We start from the raw sequence: 17,543 nt of genomic DNA, 5'->3' as shown, positions 1-17,543 counted from the left end.
ATTTGGTATCTACCATTTTTTAACTAATGCAGATGATACTAGTGTCAATCCGTTTCTGAAATGAAAATGAAAAAGACTGCCAATGAAAGGGAAAGTAAAGAGTTGAAATAAGTACTCAATTTAGTTGATACCGTTTATGGATACATTGGGACAATAAGGTTTCAAACATCTGCCTTCATGTTATTCATTGTTAAAATGGATGAAACAACTTGTTTTTTGGGTAAAGTTGAAAATAAAAATTCCTACCTGCATGTTATGGTTAATAACACATCTTTTTCCCCCACCCCACCCAGGATGCACTCTGTGACTGTGTGGCCCAGTCTTCCTGCTTGGCAAGACCATCCAGAGCTCCAGCTCGACATTCCCTCGGCCAGTGCAAGCACCGCCCACAAGAGTCCCCAGCAGCGATCGAGGAAAAGGGGGACACCTCCAACGAGTGACCACGCCTCTACTGCCACATTGCAAAAGATACACTCACTGCAATACTGATTCTTCACAAACACTGTACACCACTGCCATGAAAACACACACCTCACATCACATGTACATACACACCTATAGCCTGCCTCATAGGGGCACTGCCAAACATCACTCACACCACAAGCACACTGCACATGCTGCCCCACACACACTGCCACACATATATTAGAAATACACACATACAGAACCTAGGCATTGTTACAATTGTCTTAGACTATGCCATTCCCATGCCAAGGACAGGGAAGACTAAAAGTCCAACCCAGCAATGGGTCCAACCAACTACCAGCAGGACATACAAATTAACACACTCTTAATCTTAACTACGAGAACTCTAAACTACGAGAACTCTTTCAGCTGAATAGAGTTTGACAAGTAAAATATGATGACAGGATTGGACCTCCCCACCAAACTCTCAAGAGGCGTTACGAATGATGATGACATCATGCAGTTGGTCCAGCAGCAATGCTGGATTTACAGATGAGCGAGGAGACACTAAGTTTGAATACGCAGTGAGAGTGCTTATATTTCTTTGCGAGCTATGGTATACAACTGGAAAGGGAACATCTATCTCACCTTAAAAAAAATCCTAAATTTTGTTTTATGCTCTGGAACCATCAACCTCAAAAGAGTGAATTTCTCTCTGAACATACTCGAGTTCACACACCCTGTGCTGGGAAATGCAATCATGCCTTCATGATGGATTAGCACAACGAAGCTCAACAAGGATCTGAAAACTCTGCATTGCGACGATGTATCTGCCTCAGCTGCAGAACTGTTTCTTTTTATTCTCATATTGAATTAGGGAGCAACAAGAAACGCTCAGGAACGTTTGACCAGACCTGGAGTACAAGTGGATATTAGGCTCCAAACATTAAGACCATTTAACTGATTTGACTTGATCAAGCACCTGCTATTGTTGTTTAGAAAAACCAAAACAACTTAAAAGCTCTGCAGGCTTGTTTAAATGTACCTGTCCACTTTATCCCCAGCAGGACTTTGACAGCATGTACGGGAATGTTTTGTGGGATTGTAGCTATGACCTTGTATTTGGAAGACATCTTCCAAAGAAATGTACTTCTTAACTACTTCTGATTGGTATTAAGTTGACCCTGGTCCAGCAGGCAGAAAGTGCCTGCTTGTGTCGTATTTCTGGGATGTTTAACTGATTTCACTGATGTCAAGGGTACTCCTCAATGGGATAGTTCAGTATTTTTGAAGTGGGGTTGTACGTGTTATGGGGTACTTGTCGATACCATCAAGGGATGCTGATCAGCTCAGCCCCTTTATTGAGAAATGCGCTGGTGTGCCCTCACTGAAGCTACAGTAGGCTATACATCACTGCAGACGGGGTTGTTCGGACCACGTCATTTGGTTGTTTTTAAGAAAAACAGACCCAAAATTCCATGACGATGTCAGTGTACGCAGGGTTTTGACTTTACCATCAGCAAGTCATTTTGTTTTAGCACTACGTAGTCAGGTGCTCGGTTGTCAATTACAACCAAACTGCGTGACTTTGGGTGATACACTTTTTTATTGACAAGTACCTCATACAACGCCCCTTCAAAAATACAGAACTACTCACATTAAACCTACAGCACACTGTCCTTAAACATTTAAGGTGGTTGTATGGATTGGGGAATATTTTCATTGATAATAATGGAAACCTAAAAGCCCATTTGCAAACTCAGCTTTGCATCGTATGGAGCAATCATGTTTTTTTTTCTGGTTTTAAGAGGTTTTAAGAGTGCCTCTGCTATTTGGTTGAGGTCTCACTTCTGAAGCCCAACCTTCATATTATTTGTTCCATAAGTTGCAAATTAAGCAGGTTTACACTGTTTTTTTTTACCTTTTGAATCTGATAACCATAATCTATTTTGTTAAATAATTATAATAACATTGACTTGATATCCTACACCTCCCTGAGCTTCAAGGGACCAGATATGATCTGTCCAAACTCAAAATGCTACCATCCTAACTTACATATACCAGAACTGCATACTAACTCCAAAGTCCAAGGAAATTCAGTCAATGCATTTCTTTTATTAAAGTCTTTCTCAGTTGTTTGTGTGTATGAATGGGATATTCAACTCTAAATTCCTCCCCTGTCTCTGCTCTTCTCCATTGAATATCTTAATTCATAGTACTACAATGATAGCATAGCTAATGTAAAGAGTCCATTCAAAAATGTAGCGTTCAATCGTCATCTTGGGAAACAAAAGGTTAAAAGTTGTTGCTGACCATCTGCAGTGACAGTAATCAAAGCACTGGCAGTTTTACATTTTTAAGAAACACATTCACAAATATTTTTTATGAACTTATAATATTTTTAAATGTAGCCTTTTGGGGGAAAAAAGTTTTTCTAAATTAAAACACGTTCATCTTTTTGTACTTACATGCAGCCGGTTTCAGCAAGATAAAATGTCTTGACGTACAATGTGTGCTACCAGTGGAAGAAGTTGAAGGCTGACACGAGTTAAAGTTGATTTAAATTAAAAGAAAAAACATCATAAACTGAGAACAATCATAGTGGGAATTCTATTTCATGTCTCTCACGTCACCCTGTGTTTGCCATGTCCTTCTCTTTTCAAATCAATCGACCCATATTCAAAGTGCCTGTCAGGTTTCCTATCAGTCAGCTCACACCAAAACTGGACTCCATTCACACTCAATTAACCCCACCAAGCCTTTTTTTAAATGGGTAAGAATGTTTGTATGCACATTATTATGATCAGGCTGGACAACAACTACAACACAGTACTGTATCATTGTGGAGGAAGGCAAATGGTTTTACAGGTATAGAAGGTTCTAGAATATAAAGTATAAAAAAAATGTTTTTTATCAATGGTTATTGAATTCCTGGAACGTAAATTATTTCTGTTTTATTATTTTCTTCTTGTTCCACTTCTTTCCATTTAGTTACCATGGTGCTAAAATGTGTTTACTTCATTTATCCATCTATTTCAATGTCTTTTTCCATTTTCTGTATCAGCAGCAGTTGAGCATATGACCATCTGAGACAACATCTGACTCAGCAGTTAAAAAAAAAGGGCATTTCAGTAACATTTCATGTATCTGAATAACAGTGAGGAAAAACCCGCAGACGAAATGCTTCTCTCTGTCTCCACTCTCGACCTCACTGCTGGTAGAACATCAACCAGTCCGAAGCAGTTACCACTACACAAGGCACGGGCCTAATTGCCACATGAATAGTCTTATTTCTTGACCAAACTTTGTTTAAGCCAAGCTAGTCTGATTGGCTAAAACACTGAGACCATAAAGTTGACCAGAACCTCATTAAAAATGCTTTTAAGTGTCCCAAGAAACACAGCCAATAGGGCTGAGAACTCATCCACTCCCTTCTACTTTCTGCTATATTTCTAACTTTTAAAGCTTTGTAGTTACATCACACAATGCAGTCGCTGCAGATAATTTATTTGATGCTTGGGCATGTTGTGTATTAAGGGTTTAAAAAAGGGGAAATGTTGAAAACAGATTATTCTGGTGCTACTGATGCATATACAGGAGAAAGTTTTCCAAGGACAAGTTTCTTTTTAACACAAAGTTTGGTTTCCTGTATTCCATCAAACCACAGTGAATATGTAGGACTACATCAGTCATCATAGATGCTCCTGGTCTAATGTTGCACACTTCAAATTCAATATACCAACACAGTAAAAATGTCTTGAAAGCGTAAAGTATCTCAGACAAACACATTCCAAGTTACTCCAACCGAGAGACAGGCCGTGATAATCCTTACTTTTGACAGAAACTAGCCACTAAAGCTAACGTCATATGCTTACACACAAATTACAGTCCAAACTGCATATTAAGGGGAAAGGCTGACCAACATGTTATTGTCTACACTCAAAATAGTCCGGACATATCTCACAGACACAACAGTGTGGCAGGAGAGAAATACATTTCCATCAATGTGGCACATAAGCTCTGTCAATTATTGCTGCCAAATCTTTGGTGAAAACAGACGCATTCCCACAAGAGAATGAGTTAATGGATGATACAGAGTGTAACCATAGACTGTATATAAAGATGGACAATGCACTTCAACCTCCTTTCAGTGTACCAAGATGAAGCCAAAATCCCCCCCCCCCCGACGGGTGCTTACATATTGCCCATTTGGCAATGTTGAAAAAGTCTGTGCAATAGGGATCGGCTGGAAGAGCCACAGTGTTGACATCACGCTGCTACAGCCAATGAAAACACATATTTAACTTGCCCATTAAACAGCAGAGATCCCCCAGGACGGGACAGTCTACAGCAGAACAGATTATTTGGTTTGGTAAAAATTAGTTTGACCTGTGTATATTGATGTTATGGTTTGACCCATGTCCCATCTGTTAACATGGGGAAGGCAGGGTTAATGACCTTTACTGCAGCCTGTCAGTGGGGAGAGCTCTAAATGTTCTGGCTTCACTTCAGGTGAGGTGTTGTGTTGGCCATTCTTTATACAGTCTTTGAGTGAAACATAAGCAGAGTTGGCTCTCCTGTCTTTAGTATCTACTGTCACATAATGACTCAAGTCTTCCCACAGACATTCCTCACACACACTGGGGGAGAATATTCTGAAAACAAAAAGCAACCCTCATCATTTGTCAACATTAGATTTGGCACCATTCCTTCGTTTTTATTGACAAACCATGCTCTGCAGAACTATGGAATCTTTCATTATCAGGCATATTTCTTCAGGTTTTGCTCAACGTCCTTTCGATTTTATTGCATTTGAAATTAAAAACAGTAGCATGTAAAACGACAACATGTGCCAATATCAGGTTTGAAATCCATGACATATTTGTTTTAAAGTTTTTCAAATCTGATACGTACCAAATACAAGCACAAACCTGAAACCAATCCACTTTAACAAAAGACTGAAATTAATTCAAGAAATGTCGATCCCTTACTTCAAACAATAAGTGCTTTAATCATTCAAAGTTACTGTGCAAAGATAAGACAAGCACAGAGATATTTTTTGGTTTTTACTTTCGATCCATCAAATATTGCCGATGCTGCCGAAGTCATTAACAGTGGTGAAAGTTCTTGATCCGGAGAAAGCTAAGCAGATTCTGTACTACCTCTTAAACTTTTTACACCATTACTAAACGTCATCAAAGACTCGTGTAAATGAATCATGGATGTGCATCACCCCCTCTCAACATACTTGCTACCAGGGCTTTAGTCCAATTGTCTTTCGTATATCTGTCAGTGAGAAGGTCACCTTGTGCCTTTCCTCGACAAAGATGTCTAATGATCAATCAAAATGTTTTCTTTTCTGCAAATTCCTGTCTCCAACTGAGAACATAATGTATGATTATGCTTCATTCCAGATGAAAAACATCTGGAGTAAAGTTTAAATGTCTTAAGTTGATGTCTTGCAGTGGGTGTAGGCTGTTTATGTTTACATCGATCTTCAGTGGTTGCTACTGTACTACATACATTCTGACAGACAATACGTGTTGCAGGCCAATAAGGGATCTCAGAGTCAAGGTTTCAGAAGTACAGTATGCCTTAGAAATTCATTTTGCTTCACTTTCGGGTGGACAAGACCTTCAAACGGCTGAGGATTAGTATCAATGTGACATTTTGGTGAAATATTTAAGCTTCCCGTCTTAGGCTTTCTTATGATATTGCAAAGTTGAACATGGGCCTGTATTTGACATGATAATGAAGAGTCTGCACATGTTCAGGGTTGTGGATGAAACTATTATGCTGAGTTTTACGTCACATTCACAGGATACAAATACATGGAAACACAGTTCACATTTTTAACTGATATTCAAACTAACTTTTTGTATTACTTTAAGAGTGAATAATAATTTTTTAAAGACTTTTGCAGAAGCAAAACATCAGATTTCATCATAGTTTGACGTACATCTTACAGCTCCGGCTAAGATTTTATAAACCTGGACCTATTTTCTTGCATGTAATGTAATGAATCTGAACTGATGCAGTCACAATGACACTCTGCTCCCTGATGTCATCGGCCAGTTATGTCTCTGTCTCTCCAGCCTCTCCACCTGCCTGCCAGGTGTTACATTTGCTCCATCCCCCTCAGGTTATAAAGAGTACTAAACAAATTGCAGCCAATGACAGACAGTTTTACATCACAGCACCACCAGCCAACAACTGATGACTTTATACAGGTTGCACGGCACCAACCATGGGTGTCTTTGTTCCCTTTGTGTGTGTCTCTCTCCATCCTTTCAAATATGTCTCCATGCCATTCACTTCTTCTAACACCCTGACGATGTGTACATAAACTCTTTGCTTTTCCTAAAGTAAGGCAAACTATAACCTAGAGACTGCCTGCCTGTATATGCGCTCTATATAACCAACCCGTCTTTTTGTACAACGCTTGATTCTTTGAGTTAAAGGAGAATGCAATGAAAGGAATATAGAATGAGTACACAATAAGGAAATATGGCCCCCTTGTATTGCAACTTGAAAAGAAAGGAAAAGGTTTGTACTCTTGTCCTTTTAATTTCATTGAGAAAAGCTGAATATCAACAGCTGATCTGGACCAGGTTGCTGTAGAAGTATGTAGCTCTCTCTCTCTCGTGATAGACACTCTGGAGCGTTTCTTCTGTACATAAGTTTTGAAGGTAATGAAAAAACAAAACAAAAAAAGGCAGCAAATATTCAATGAGAACATTTGATCCATGTGGATTTTTAAAGTGTTGGGAGGTTTTGTTTTTCCAACTGATGTAGCTAGCTGTAAAATGAGATATTATAACTGCCTCCTGTTTGTCATAGAATTCACAAATAAATGTTTGTTCAAATTAAGCGTGTTGTTTCGTCTTTTTTTTAGATTTTATATAAAATACATCATTGCTTCTTGCAAAGCTTACTGTGTTGCTCATCAGGGATAACTATTTGTGACTGCATGAAGATCAACAAATATTTTTTTAACAAAGTACAGATAGAACTTGCACAATGAATATTAACATTTTGCAACTGCCAGGATTGTGAGTCAAAAGAATTTTGCTCCGACAATTTTTATCACGCTAATGCTTTGGTTCAAATGCTTACATTGTAACATGTTAAATAAACACTGATGTTTATAATAAACGTTAGCTTGACGATATTAGCATTTAGCTTAAAGGGAAGATCCAGTAGAGATCCTTAAAGACATTGATCCAGTAGATGTCGCCCTTGAGCACCAGCATGTATCCAAAACAAACAGATGTTTGGTGACACCTCCTCCATACTGAAGCCTCCGCTCTCCTCCAGAGACTCACCTACAACCCACCTCTACTCGCGTTCTCACAAAACCGGACAAAATTGCCATTTGCTACAATTGTTGCTAACTACAAATCTTTAGTTAGCTCTTAGCTTCACATTGCATGTACATTTACACGGAATGACTGATGTGAAAAGGCTTAGGTGACATTCAAATAAGCAGTGAGTATGTAAAACAACAACATCAACAGCTTTTATACACAAGAGGAGGAGACGTCCATCCTGTCCATGGACGTCTCCATGCTGTGTAAACACAGCTCTGACAACAACGCAGCCAGTGGGACTCGTGCTTCTCACTCATTGTTGACAGTCATGACTCTGAAAGATATTTAAACAGGATTAACTTGATTTCTGCTCTTATTTATATGTAAAACGTTGCACATTCTTCCTTTAAAAAACAACTGTATACAATTTCAGAGAGCAGCTAGCATAGCTGTGGGCTTTTGATATCATGTATTTATTGAATAACAAGGAATTCATGACATGAGCCAGCCTCTTTTAGGACAGTCTTCAGATTACCTAATGCCTTAGATTATATTCATTTTTTTTTTCTTGTGCAAGTTTTGGCTACTTTGGTTACTTCTGTGTCACACCAAAACATCAAAACAGGGTAGAGGGCCCAGGTGCAAGCTTCAGGTTATTTCATTATAAATTTAACTGAAAAAGGGCAATAACAAAATCGAGGGCTGGGCGATATGACCTCCAATCAATATCACAATTAAACCTCTGTTTAAAAAAATTACCTGCCTGTGTGGACAAGGCCTCACACCACATCCTAACAGCACACAAGCTTTTGATATCGTGTCATTGCGCACCATCGCTGTCCATACTGCATCCCTTAATTCTCTGCCCTTTGAATTTCAGTTTCCTGTTGTAAAAAATCTAACATGTGCTTTTGTATTGCAGGTGGACAAATGGATGTGTGGTGCTTCATCTTGACGAAAGCCCTACTAACTCAAATCACAACACTCATGTAAATGGATTATTATAAATGCACAACTATCTCCACTTGGTAAAACAAGCTAATAAGCTCTGTTGAGTGAGAAAAGCAAGTATCAGTGCCTCATAGATCCCTTTCCTTACTTGTCCATCTACATGACCGACAGACAGGCAATAGAAACGGGGTGTAGGGGTAAAACATTGTGCTGCGTTGCGAGGCAGGCCGTTCAGATAGGAAACAATAAATTCAAGCTGATTTTGTTGCCGACTTGTTCTCGCATTGAACCTGTTAGGACAAGCTGTACGAGAAAAAAAAAATTGGTAAGAGAAAATAGAATAAAACTTTGTTTAAAATGAAACAAAAAAATCCTTCAATACCTTTAACTCAGATTCTGGCTGATACAGTTTTAGAAATGAACGTTTTCCAAACCATACCATACTATCCTTGTAACTACACGGCTTTTACAACTGTCATCTTGACTTTCTGCCCTAGCAATTAATGGCCCGACATAATGCAGTCACACAGAAGGGAATAAAATGATGTTATTAACATGCCTCATCTGTGGAAGTGCTCATTATCTCTAGGGATACAGGAGAGCTTAAGAAGAGTCCTGACCTATTAGGTGGATTGGACAAATGGTGTATTGTTAAAACAGCTTTTGGAGAACACAAAATTTGAAAGCTGGAATTATACAGAGAAAGTCATTAAACAGCAGTTAACTGCCTGTTTGCTACAGTCTAAGCAAACCGAGTTCGAAGTATTTTCCTGAAGTTTGAATTTTATCATTTTGTTCATCTTGAATACACATATGCCTCCAAGTGACGGTACATTTGATCGGCAATTCTGTGCAGGAAGGGGGAAATCAGGTATTAAAGTTTTTGAGGTATGAAAAAATAAGCAAAATAAAATGAAAAGGTGAAAATGTGCTGAAAAACATAATACAGTGGAAGAAAAACAGCTTGAGGGAGAGATAGAGATAAAGCAAAAGAACAAAAGGTTTGCTTTACACTGAGTAAAACAACAGTGTGGGGAACCTCGGGCTATTTCTCATGTTTGTCAAACCAACACATGAGGAATCTGAGAGATCAGCCTGCTGGTGGCCAGAGGCAGGAAGGGAAAATAGAAAATGAAAGTAAATGGGACAAAAGTGGATGGAGGACAGTCCTGCAAGAAATAAACAATAGTCTACAACAAAGCTATAGGAACCCTAGGGACAACTTTATTTGTTTTTTGCTTTTGACCTGTTTTTTTGATGGTTTCACAGGTCCAGCACTCAATATTCTCAAAAGTGTGGGCTGAGCTGCAGCATCGGTTATTTGGGTTTCATGAAAATTGAGATACACAGTTGTCAAACTGCATGCCTATTCAAGGACAGGGCAGGATACATTCCTATTTCATTTTTTCATGGTCTGCAAGAGGCTGCCTATAGCTGTCTGGTGTTTATGCAATATAATGAACATTCATTATGTTATTTGTTTATCTTTTTGTGGGAGACAGGGAGTACAGTTTCAGTTTAAATGTTAATTAAGGCTTATCAAACACAACATTTGTCCCAAAATATGCCCTTGTGATTGATTTGCCACACAGGAGGGTTAGCTTAGTATCATAAAAATTAACCAAAAAATGCAAAGGTTCACTCTGTGTTTCTCTTTTTTTGTGTGGTATTTTTGTCTTTACTGTTACTCCATCTTCTCATTGCTAGTCATCTTATGTCTCTATATTTATATCTATATGACCTCTGTTCACCACTTACATCTTGTCCAAATCCCACAGCCTGACTCCTTTGTCGACACAAAGAGGATTACATAATTTCCCTATTAGCATCCCTGCACTGGCTCCCAGTTGAGTGTAGAATCACTTAAAAGATGTCTTGCTTGTGTTTAAACCTCTCCATGGCATGGCTCCAAGCTAGAACTCACAGAACTCCTATCACCATGCAGTACAGCGAGGCCCCTCATATCATCAGATCAAGGACTTCTAACTGTCCCCCAATCACATCGTTAACTTCTCAGAGACAGGTCCTTCTCTGTAGCCAGACCGAGACTGTGGAACAGCATGTTGTCTTGACGTATAAAATCTGCAGATTCGCTTGACTGCTTTAAAAAATACTGCAAGCCTCACTTTTATCCTTTTGCCTTTTCTTGCATTTGATTCCTTACTTGATTTGCATCTTACCTTGATGGTTGTTGCTGCATGCTTTTGGATTGAGACAGCTGAGACACTTGCAAGTCTGTGTGCAAGTATGTACACATACATGTGCATGCAAACGTACATGTGAGCACATGTATGTGAGCATGTAGTTAATCTTCTCCGAATTTCCCCCTGGGGATTAATAAAGTATTTCTGCTTCTGATATGATTATCTTTTTATATGGTCCTAAATTATGTTCTGAAGTCAGTTTTGTTTCCATGCTGAAAAGCCCTTTGGTACAAACCCAGTTTGTTTTAAAGTGCTATATGGATCAATTTGACCTTGACTTATCAATTATCGTTTTCGATTTCTTCCCTTATTACTCAATGTGTCCCTTTTTTGTTTGTTTGAGATTTATTTTGGGTCTTTTAGCCTTCATTTGGACATCGAAAGAGAAGGCAATGATGTGTAGGAAAGGAGCCTCATGTCAGACTTTAACCTGGGCCGCCCGTCTGGAGGACAGAAGCCTCTTTACATGGGACGCTACCCAACCGCTATAGATACCCCAACAAGCCCTTATTATTGGAGTAAAAAAGAAGCTAGGGGTGATGGAAGACCTGAAGTACCAACAGGAACTGAACTCACCGTGGCAATATCTGGAAAAAAAAAAAAAAAGGAACCACATCTTGTTTGGACCGACCCAGAAATTAAGCAACGTAATGCTAGGTCTTCTGAGAACTTTGGCAACTCCCTTCAAACCCATTTCTCAAAATGTATTTGACATGGGAACATTTTAAAGTGCTGAGGTTTTCATAAAAATTTTCAATAATGAGAAATAAAAACAAGTCAATTTTTAAGCCCCATTTCCTTCATCAAATGTCATCAAACTGTTCACATTCATACACCATAATAATACATTAATTTGTTCTTTCACTTAATGTTTCTGTTAATTCCAAAGTTTTTCTTTAGTAGGCAATTTAACTTTACTTTTATTCAACTGCAGAAGTCAAACTGAGGTGGGGATTTAACTCCAGGGCGGTTTGCTTCAAAAAGTTGGAGGTATGTTTGCATAATGTACTTTACCTATTCCCCTCTCTGTAATCGCATAGCTTGAGTTCCTAACTTTAACTTAATGTTATCTTATCTTTTCTGGCCTGAAAGCCACCAAAACGTTCAAATTCAAATCCCACTATGACGATTCTGTGAACTAAAGAAGGGATTTAGCTGAATTCTGCACAGGATGTCATCAGACAGGGGGCACCAAGGTTAAAGATATATATCTGTGTGTGTGTGTGTGTGTGTGTGTGTGTGTGTGTGTGTGTGTGTGTGTGTGTGTGTGTGTGTGTGTGTGTGTGAGTGTGAGTGCAGTCTAAGCCTAGCTAAAACAGTCAAGACAGGTCTTATTCCAAAGCTGCCACTTAAGACCCATCAGTGTTTTCTGTATCTGTCCATCTCTGGGAATCGAGACTGGGCTTGGTGGTGCAGAAGATAGGAAGAGCAAGGCACAAAACTAAAGCTACACCATTTGTCTTTAATTTGAAAAAGGTTTAAGTTGGTGCATTCAATATTCCCTAAAATAATTGTAATTTTTAAATAACAGGGCTCTGAGTTCTCACTATTTTTCTTATCTGAACAATACAAATATTGTCTGTGTAGTTTAAACCTGATGTAACTATTTTCTCAACCGCTATGAACTATCACCAAAGCACACAAAAAGGTATTTAATGAGGGAAAAAAAATAATTTAAGATGTTTGTGACTCCAGAACAGTAGGCTACACAGTAAGCTGGACTGTAATGCCATTATTTAGGCATTATTTCTGTCACTGGGTGACTACTGTTGGGGTTTGGTGAAGTCAAGTGAACTAATTTAATGTACTTTAGCAAGAACAGACAGCTGCAGTGTTAGCAGTGAGTATAACATTAGTCAAAACTGCCCTCCAAAAGGGTAGCCTGGGTTCAAGTCTGACTGCCCGCATGTCATTCCCCACTCTCTCTACCAGATGTCCTACTTTATCCACTGTCCTACCAAAGTTGGGGGGAGTGGGATGCAGGTGCCGACCCAGGGGTGTCTTAAAGTTATCGCAGAAGAATAACCACAAAACGCAAGTGATAGATTGGAGAGGGTTAACAAAGCAAAGACAAGGTATAGAGCAAAACAAGCTGTAATCCATTAAGAATTTTAAACATGATTGCATCTCAAAGCTGCTGAGATGCTCCCTGTCGCTTGTTTTGGGCAGACAATTAACAATGGTATTCACTAAATTCCTATCCAAGTCACTATTTACCAATAAATAAATGCATTACAATTTTGCATGATTTTTTCTTTCTTAAAGGGGAAAACCAGTGTCAGCAAACTGATTTAAAAGAAATGGAAGTTAAAACAAATAATAGATGAGATGATTTCTTCTCATCACTGTTAAGCCGGAAAGTTTGGCAAACTACTGCTATGCACACACGGCAGGAACACAGGTACAATCACAGGATACAGTCAATGAGGCACCAGCAATTTAAAAAAATGTTGCAAAGAGAGGAACTAAAACTCCAGAGACCAGATGAAAATAACACATGCATATGCAGCATACACATACTGTAGAGACACACAAATTAAAGCTCCCTCTCTAGCCTCTTTTACAGACTCAACTTAAGCACATGTACTTAAATTGTCTAATTACGGTGCAGCATTTGTGCAAATATACTGTAGTAAACACACGGTCACATCAAGATTACAATTATTGTTGAATTTACTTTTCTCAATTACATGTGAAATTCAAATACAGAAAATTGGTAAATAAGGTGACACAATAAATAGATAAATAAAAAAAGGTATATAAAGGTATATAAAGGTGTATATACTGCTAGTAGAAAAGAAGCTTACCTCTGAGGGGATAGAGCCCTCTTGTGGTCTATTTGTGTTATTGTCGAAGAAAGAGAAAAACATATAACAGAGTTACTATGAAAATGTAAAACTCAACACAGATGACAAGATAATCAGGGTGTTATACTGTAAAGTGAATCTAAGAGCTACAACTGTTAATATCAGCCTTACATCTGTTATCATTAATATAAACACTAAAGTGAATCTTAGAGCTGCTCAACTACAACCTCTATAATTAATACACTTTTACATGGTGGCTATAAATCTGTTAATCGTTGTTGTTGTTGATGCTCTGTTTGTCCCTATCCTTCTTCCTGCATCTCCCTCTATCCCACTTTCTAAGCCCAGCACAGTTGGGCAGACAGCTTTTCAACATGAGTCTGGTTCTTGCTCAAGATTTCCGCCTCTTAAAGGAAAGTTTTTCCTTGCCACTGTAACTTTGCTAAATTTAGCTCAATGCTCATGATGGATTAATGTTGGCTCTTTGTAGATAATTAAAACAAAGAGTAATGTCTTTTACCTGCTTTTTGTGAAGTGTATTGAGATAACATTTGTTATGGTTGAAAAAACTGCACAAAAATCTTGAAAAGTCCCCTACCTCCATAAGCTTTCATGTACTTTCCCTGTAACCACACCTATACATGTTAACCTATACATGAAGAGAGACGCCTAAAGAGTCTGGTGCACGGATAGATGAGGAGAATATTCAAAGAGAAGTTTGCTGATTTATAAATCTATTAAGGTGTGAATGTGTATGGCTCTTGAGTCTGGCCTTAGTGTTATAGTCAAAGTCACACTAACCAAGACCACAATATGACCAAGACCTGAGTGTAGAAAGACCAAGACAAGACCATGTCTGTCCGAAATCGCACACTTTCATACTATTCATATTCAGTGTGACGTCATATTGAGTATGTAACATGATCCGAAATCGTAGCATGCAATTTGTGAATGCGAGAAATATCTGAATGTACACTAGATCGGTCAGAATTTATAAGTTTAAATTGGGAGCACACTGGTCATACTATACCGCCCCACTATGCACTGTGGTTCTCAGACTGTCCAATCGCGGAGCCAAATAGCGGCTTAAAATAAAAGTTCCGTGCTGTGGGGGCCTAAAATAAAAAAAACCTACCTGCTGAGATTATTAAGAAGAAAAAAAAAGAAAAGACCAAAAACTTCCATGCTGACCTTTTACATGTTGCCAAATAATATTAAAATGTCTACGTAGTTGTATTAGTAATGAAAGTTGGCATATTGTTGAATTATATTTACAGACCAATGGTCGCGCTAGCTTGATGCTAGCTCATCAAAGAGAGCGTACAGAAGTGTACGTACGTGCGTCACATGTACGTCTTTTAGTATGTTGCTAACCTAACAGCATTCTAACCGTTGGGTTGGTATGCAGTATGCAGTATATTGAATATGTAGTGAGCAGTATGTTGTATGTGGTTTGGGATACAGCCCATGTCATTTAGGGATCAAGACCATGGCAAGGTGAGGCAGAGTCAAGACAGAGAACGTATGATGTTACGGTTACGTCAAGTTAAACGTGTGCTTACCTGTCTTTATGCCTCCTTCCAAGGAATTTGCACAATGCCATGTGTTATCTTCTGCTTAATGTTTTCCAGATGAATTCCTTGTGGTTTGTGACATGTGGCACTGCCACTTGACGAAAATAAGTGATAAGGAAGATGAAGTCATAGTAACAATCCAGCAGGAAAAGAGCCAAAGTAAGGATGGAGATGAGGATGGAGGTGGAAGTAATGGTAGAAATTTAACAGAAGTTCGGAGTGAGAATGAGGAACCTGGTAATGGTGAACATGGAGGTACAGTAGCAGGCTTGATTAGAGTAGGATGATTGGTAAATTCATTACAATAAATGTCTTTTGTAACTTTTCAGTGTCCTCTTTTCAGAGACCTGCCAGCAGCAATACACTCAAGCCTAGAATTAAGAGTGGAAAAAATGCAGGACAATCGTTCCAGTACCACAATGGAGAGGCAGATTATCAAAGGCAACACATTTGATACCTCCTGCTGAATACTTACAGCTGTATCGACAATATAGTTGAGTAAAACCAACTTCTATGCCATACAAGTGTGATCCTTGCAAACCACTCAAAGTCACAGCTGAGGAGATTAAAGAGGTCATATTATGCCCTTTTTGGGGTTCATATATTTAATCTATGTACCTACTAAAGTATGTTCACAATAGCTAAACTTCTAAAAAAGTGTCTGTTTTCATGTACTACCGCTCCATGCACCGGCTCGCTTCTGACTCTCTCTCTAAGGCTCTGAAGTGTCCACGTTCAGAGTCCCCACGTGTGCCAAGTCTGATCTGATTGGTCGGCCGGTCGGCTCTGTCGTGATTGGTCAGTCGCTCAGCACGGTTCTTGGAAATGTCACGCCCCTTTTACCATATTGGGAATGCAGCCACTTTGGCTCTGAGGGGAGCAAAACAGCGATGGCCGGTTTTCAACCTCACCAATCTGACAACAGAGAGGAGGAACAAACACAACAACCTTTGCCACAAAGGCATGAGCACGACGTTTCAGTGTTGTAGGTATTTATTTTGCAGCCTTTTCAGATGTAATATGTGTGTAATATATGCTAATCGGGTAGCTTCATTGCATTGTTTAGGTGTAGGCTAGGTGTGGAAACTGCAGCTAAATGCTTACCGAAGCAAACACCGTGTGCTGCAGAATACCATGATAACTTACAACAAGAACATAGCAACAGTAACACACACCTTAAGTTTGTATCAAGTCTTTTTATCAGAAAAACTCTCAGTTATTATGTTGAAAAATACGCTAGTCTCTTCCAATTTCACTGACTGGAGCTACCAGCATATTTCCCTAATCCAAAAATATATATCTTACTCGTGGCTTCACAAAGTTTGGCTTGATTACAATATGATTATTGGCCACAAATATGTTCTGTACAATACATTTTTATTGTATTTACATTAGTACTGTACGTTGTTTATTGCAGCGACTCACCTTGTTCTGCATTGTATATCACCTCCTTGATGTGATTAAAAATTCAATGAGCAATTGTAAGTATCAATGACATCATAGACTTACTTTGACTACAAAAGCCCAGGTGATAATCACGTGTTTGTTGGATCAATATCTCATGCAATAATGTTTCCTCCTCTGTCATTACTTTCCTTGTTATTGGACATTATTTCATTTTAATCAGTATCTTCTTCTTTCATCAGGAGAATGAATCCGCTGCCTGTTCCTTGTACCAAAAACATCCATGACTGTTTAAACCCATATACACTTCAAAACATCCACAACATCTTCAGAGGAGAACATCACGGAGAACTGCAGAAGAGTATGTTCATTATAAATAATTATTTACATCTTCAATCAAATTCATTCTAATCAAACAGTTTCACTATTTCAGAGGAATAAAAGTAAACAAGTGAGAAAATAATTTGTTGAATGTTCTTTATTCTCAGCTAAGGTTAAAAAAACATTTAAATATGTAGAACTATACGTGTAAATATACAATTGAGAAGTAACAGTTTTACATCCAACTATATTGTCTCCATACAGGCTGTGCAGACACTTGGCAGCTCATCGCAGCTTATTGATGCGATGCTGGAGATACTTTGGACACAACTGCAGAGTGGTTATCCTGTCGCGTGTCGTCTTGAGGATTCGCCTCGAGTTTCCTGACCCGACTTGACAGTATGTTGGCTTCTGCCCGCCCCTTAACTACACCTGGACACGTGTCGAGCCACCCCTCCTTCTTTTGAGAGCCATGTATTTTCTGCAGCTCCTCTATGAATGGTTCTGGTTCCTGAAACACCTCCTCCAACACCAGTGCCATCAAGTCCCAGACATATCCTGTAAAAA

At 38.8% G+C, this 17,543-nt stretch overlaps 1 protein-coding gene and 1 long non-coding RNA gene across 3 annotated transcripts in view; both read left to right on the top strand.

Moving 5' to 3' along the window:
* The window catches only part of mtcl2 (microtubule crosslinking factor 2), a 104,932-nt gene extending 97,657 nt beyond the window's left edge, over positions 1-7,275 (top strand). For both annotated transcript variants that reach the window (XM_061058634.1, XM_061058633.1), the window contains exon 24: positions 294-7,275. In XM_061058634.1, coding sequence (XP_060914617.1) covers positions 294-440 — 147 coding nt within the window. In that variant the 3' untranslated portion in view covers positions 441-7,275. The remainder of the gene's footprint in view (positions 1-293) is intronic.
* An 8,869-nt stretch (positions 7,276-16,144) lies between these two features.
* LOC132990204 (uncharacterized) lies at positions 16,145-17,543 on the top strand. Its single transcript, XR_009675975.1, has 3 exons — positions 16,145-16,240; positions 16,898-17,016; positions 17,241-17,543. It is a non-coding gene; the product is annotated as an uncharacterized LOC132990204 (long non-coding RNA).

This window comes from Labrus mixtus, chromosome 15, assembly GCF_963584025.1.
Source record: "Labrus mixtus chromosome 15, fLabMix1.1, whole genome shotgun sequence".
Taxonomy (NCBI): domain Eukaryota; kingdom Metazoa; phylum Chordata; class Actinopteri; order Labriformes; family Labridae; genus Labrus; species Labrus mixtus.
Note: the sequence above shows the minus strand (reverse complement) of the source record. Positions and strands in the feature narration are given on the sequence as shown.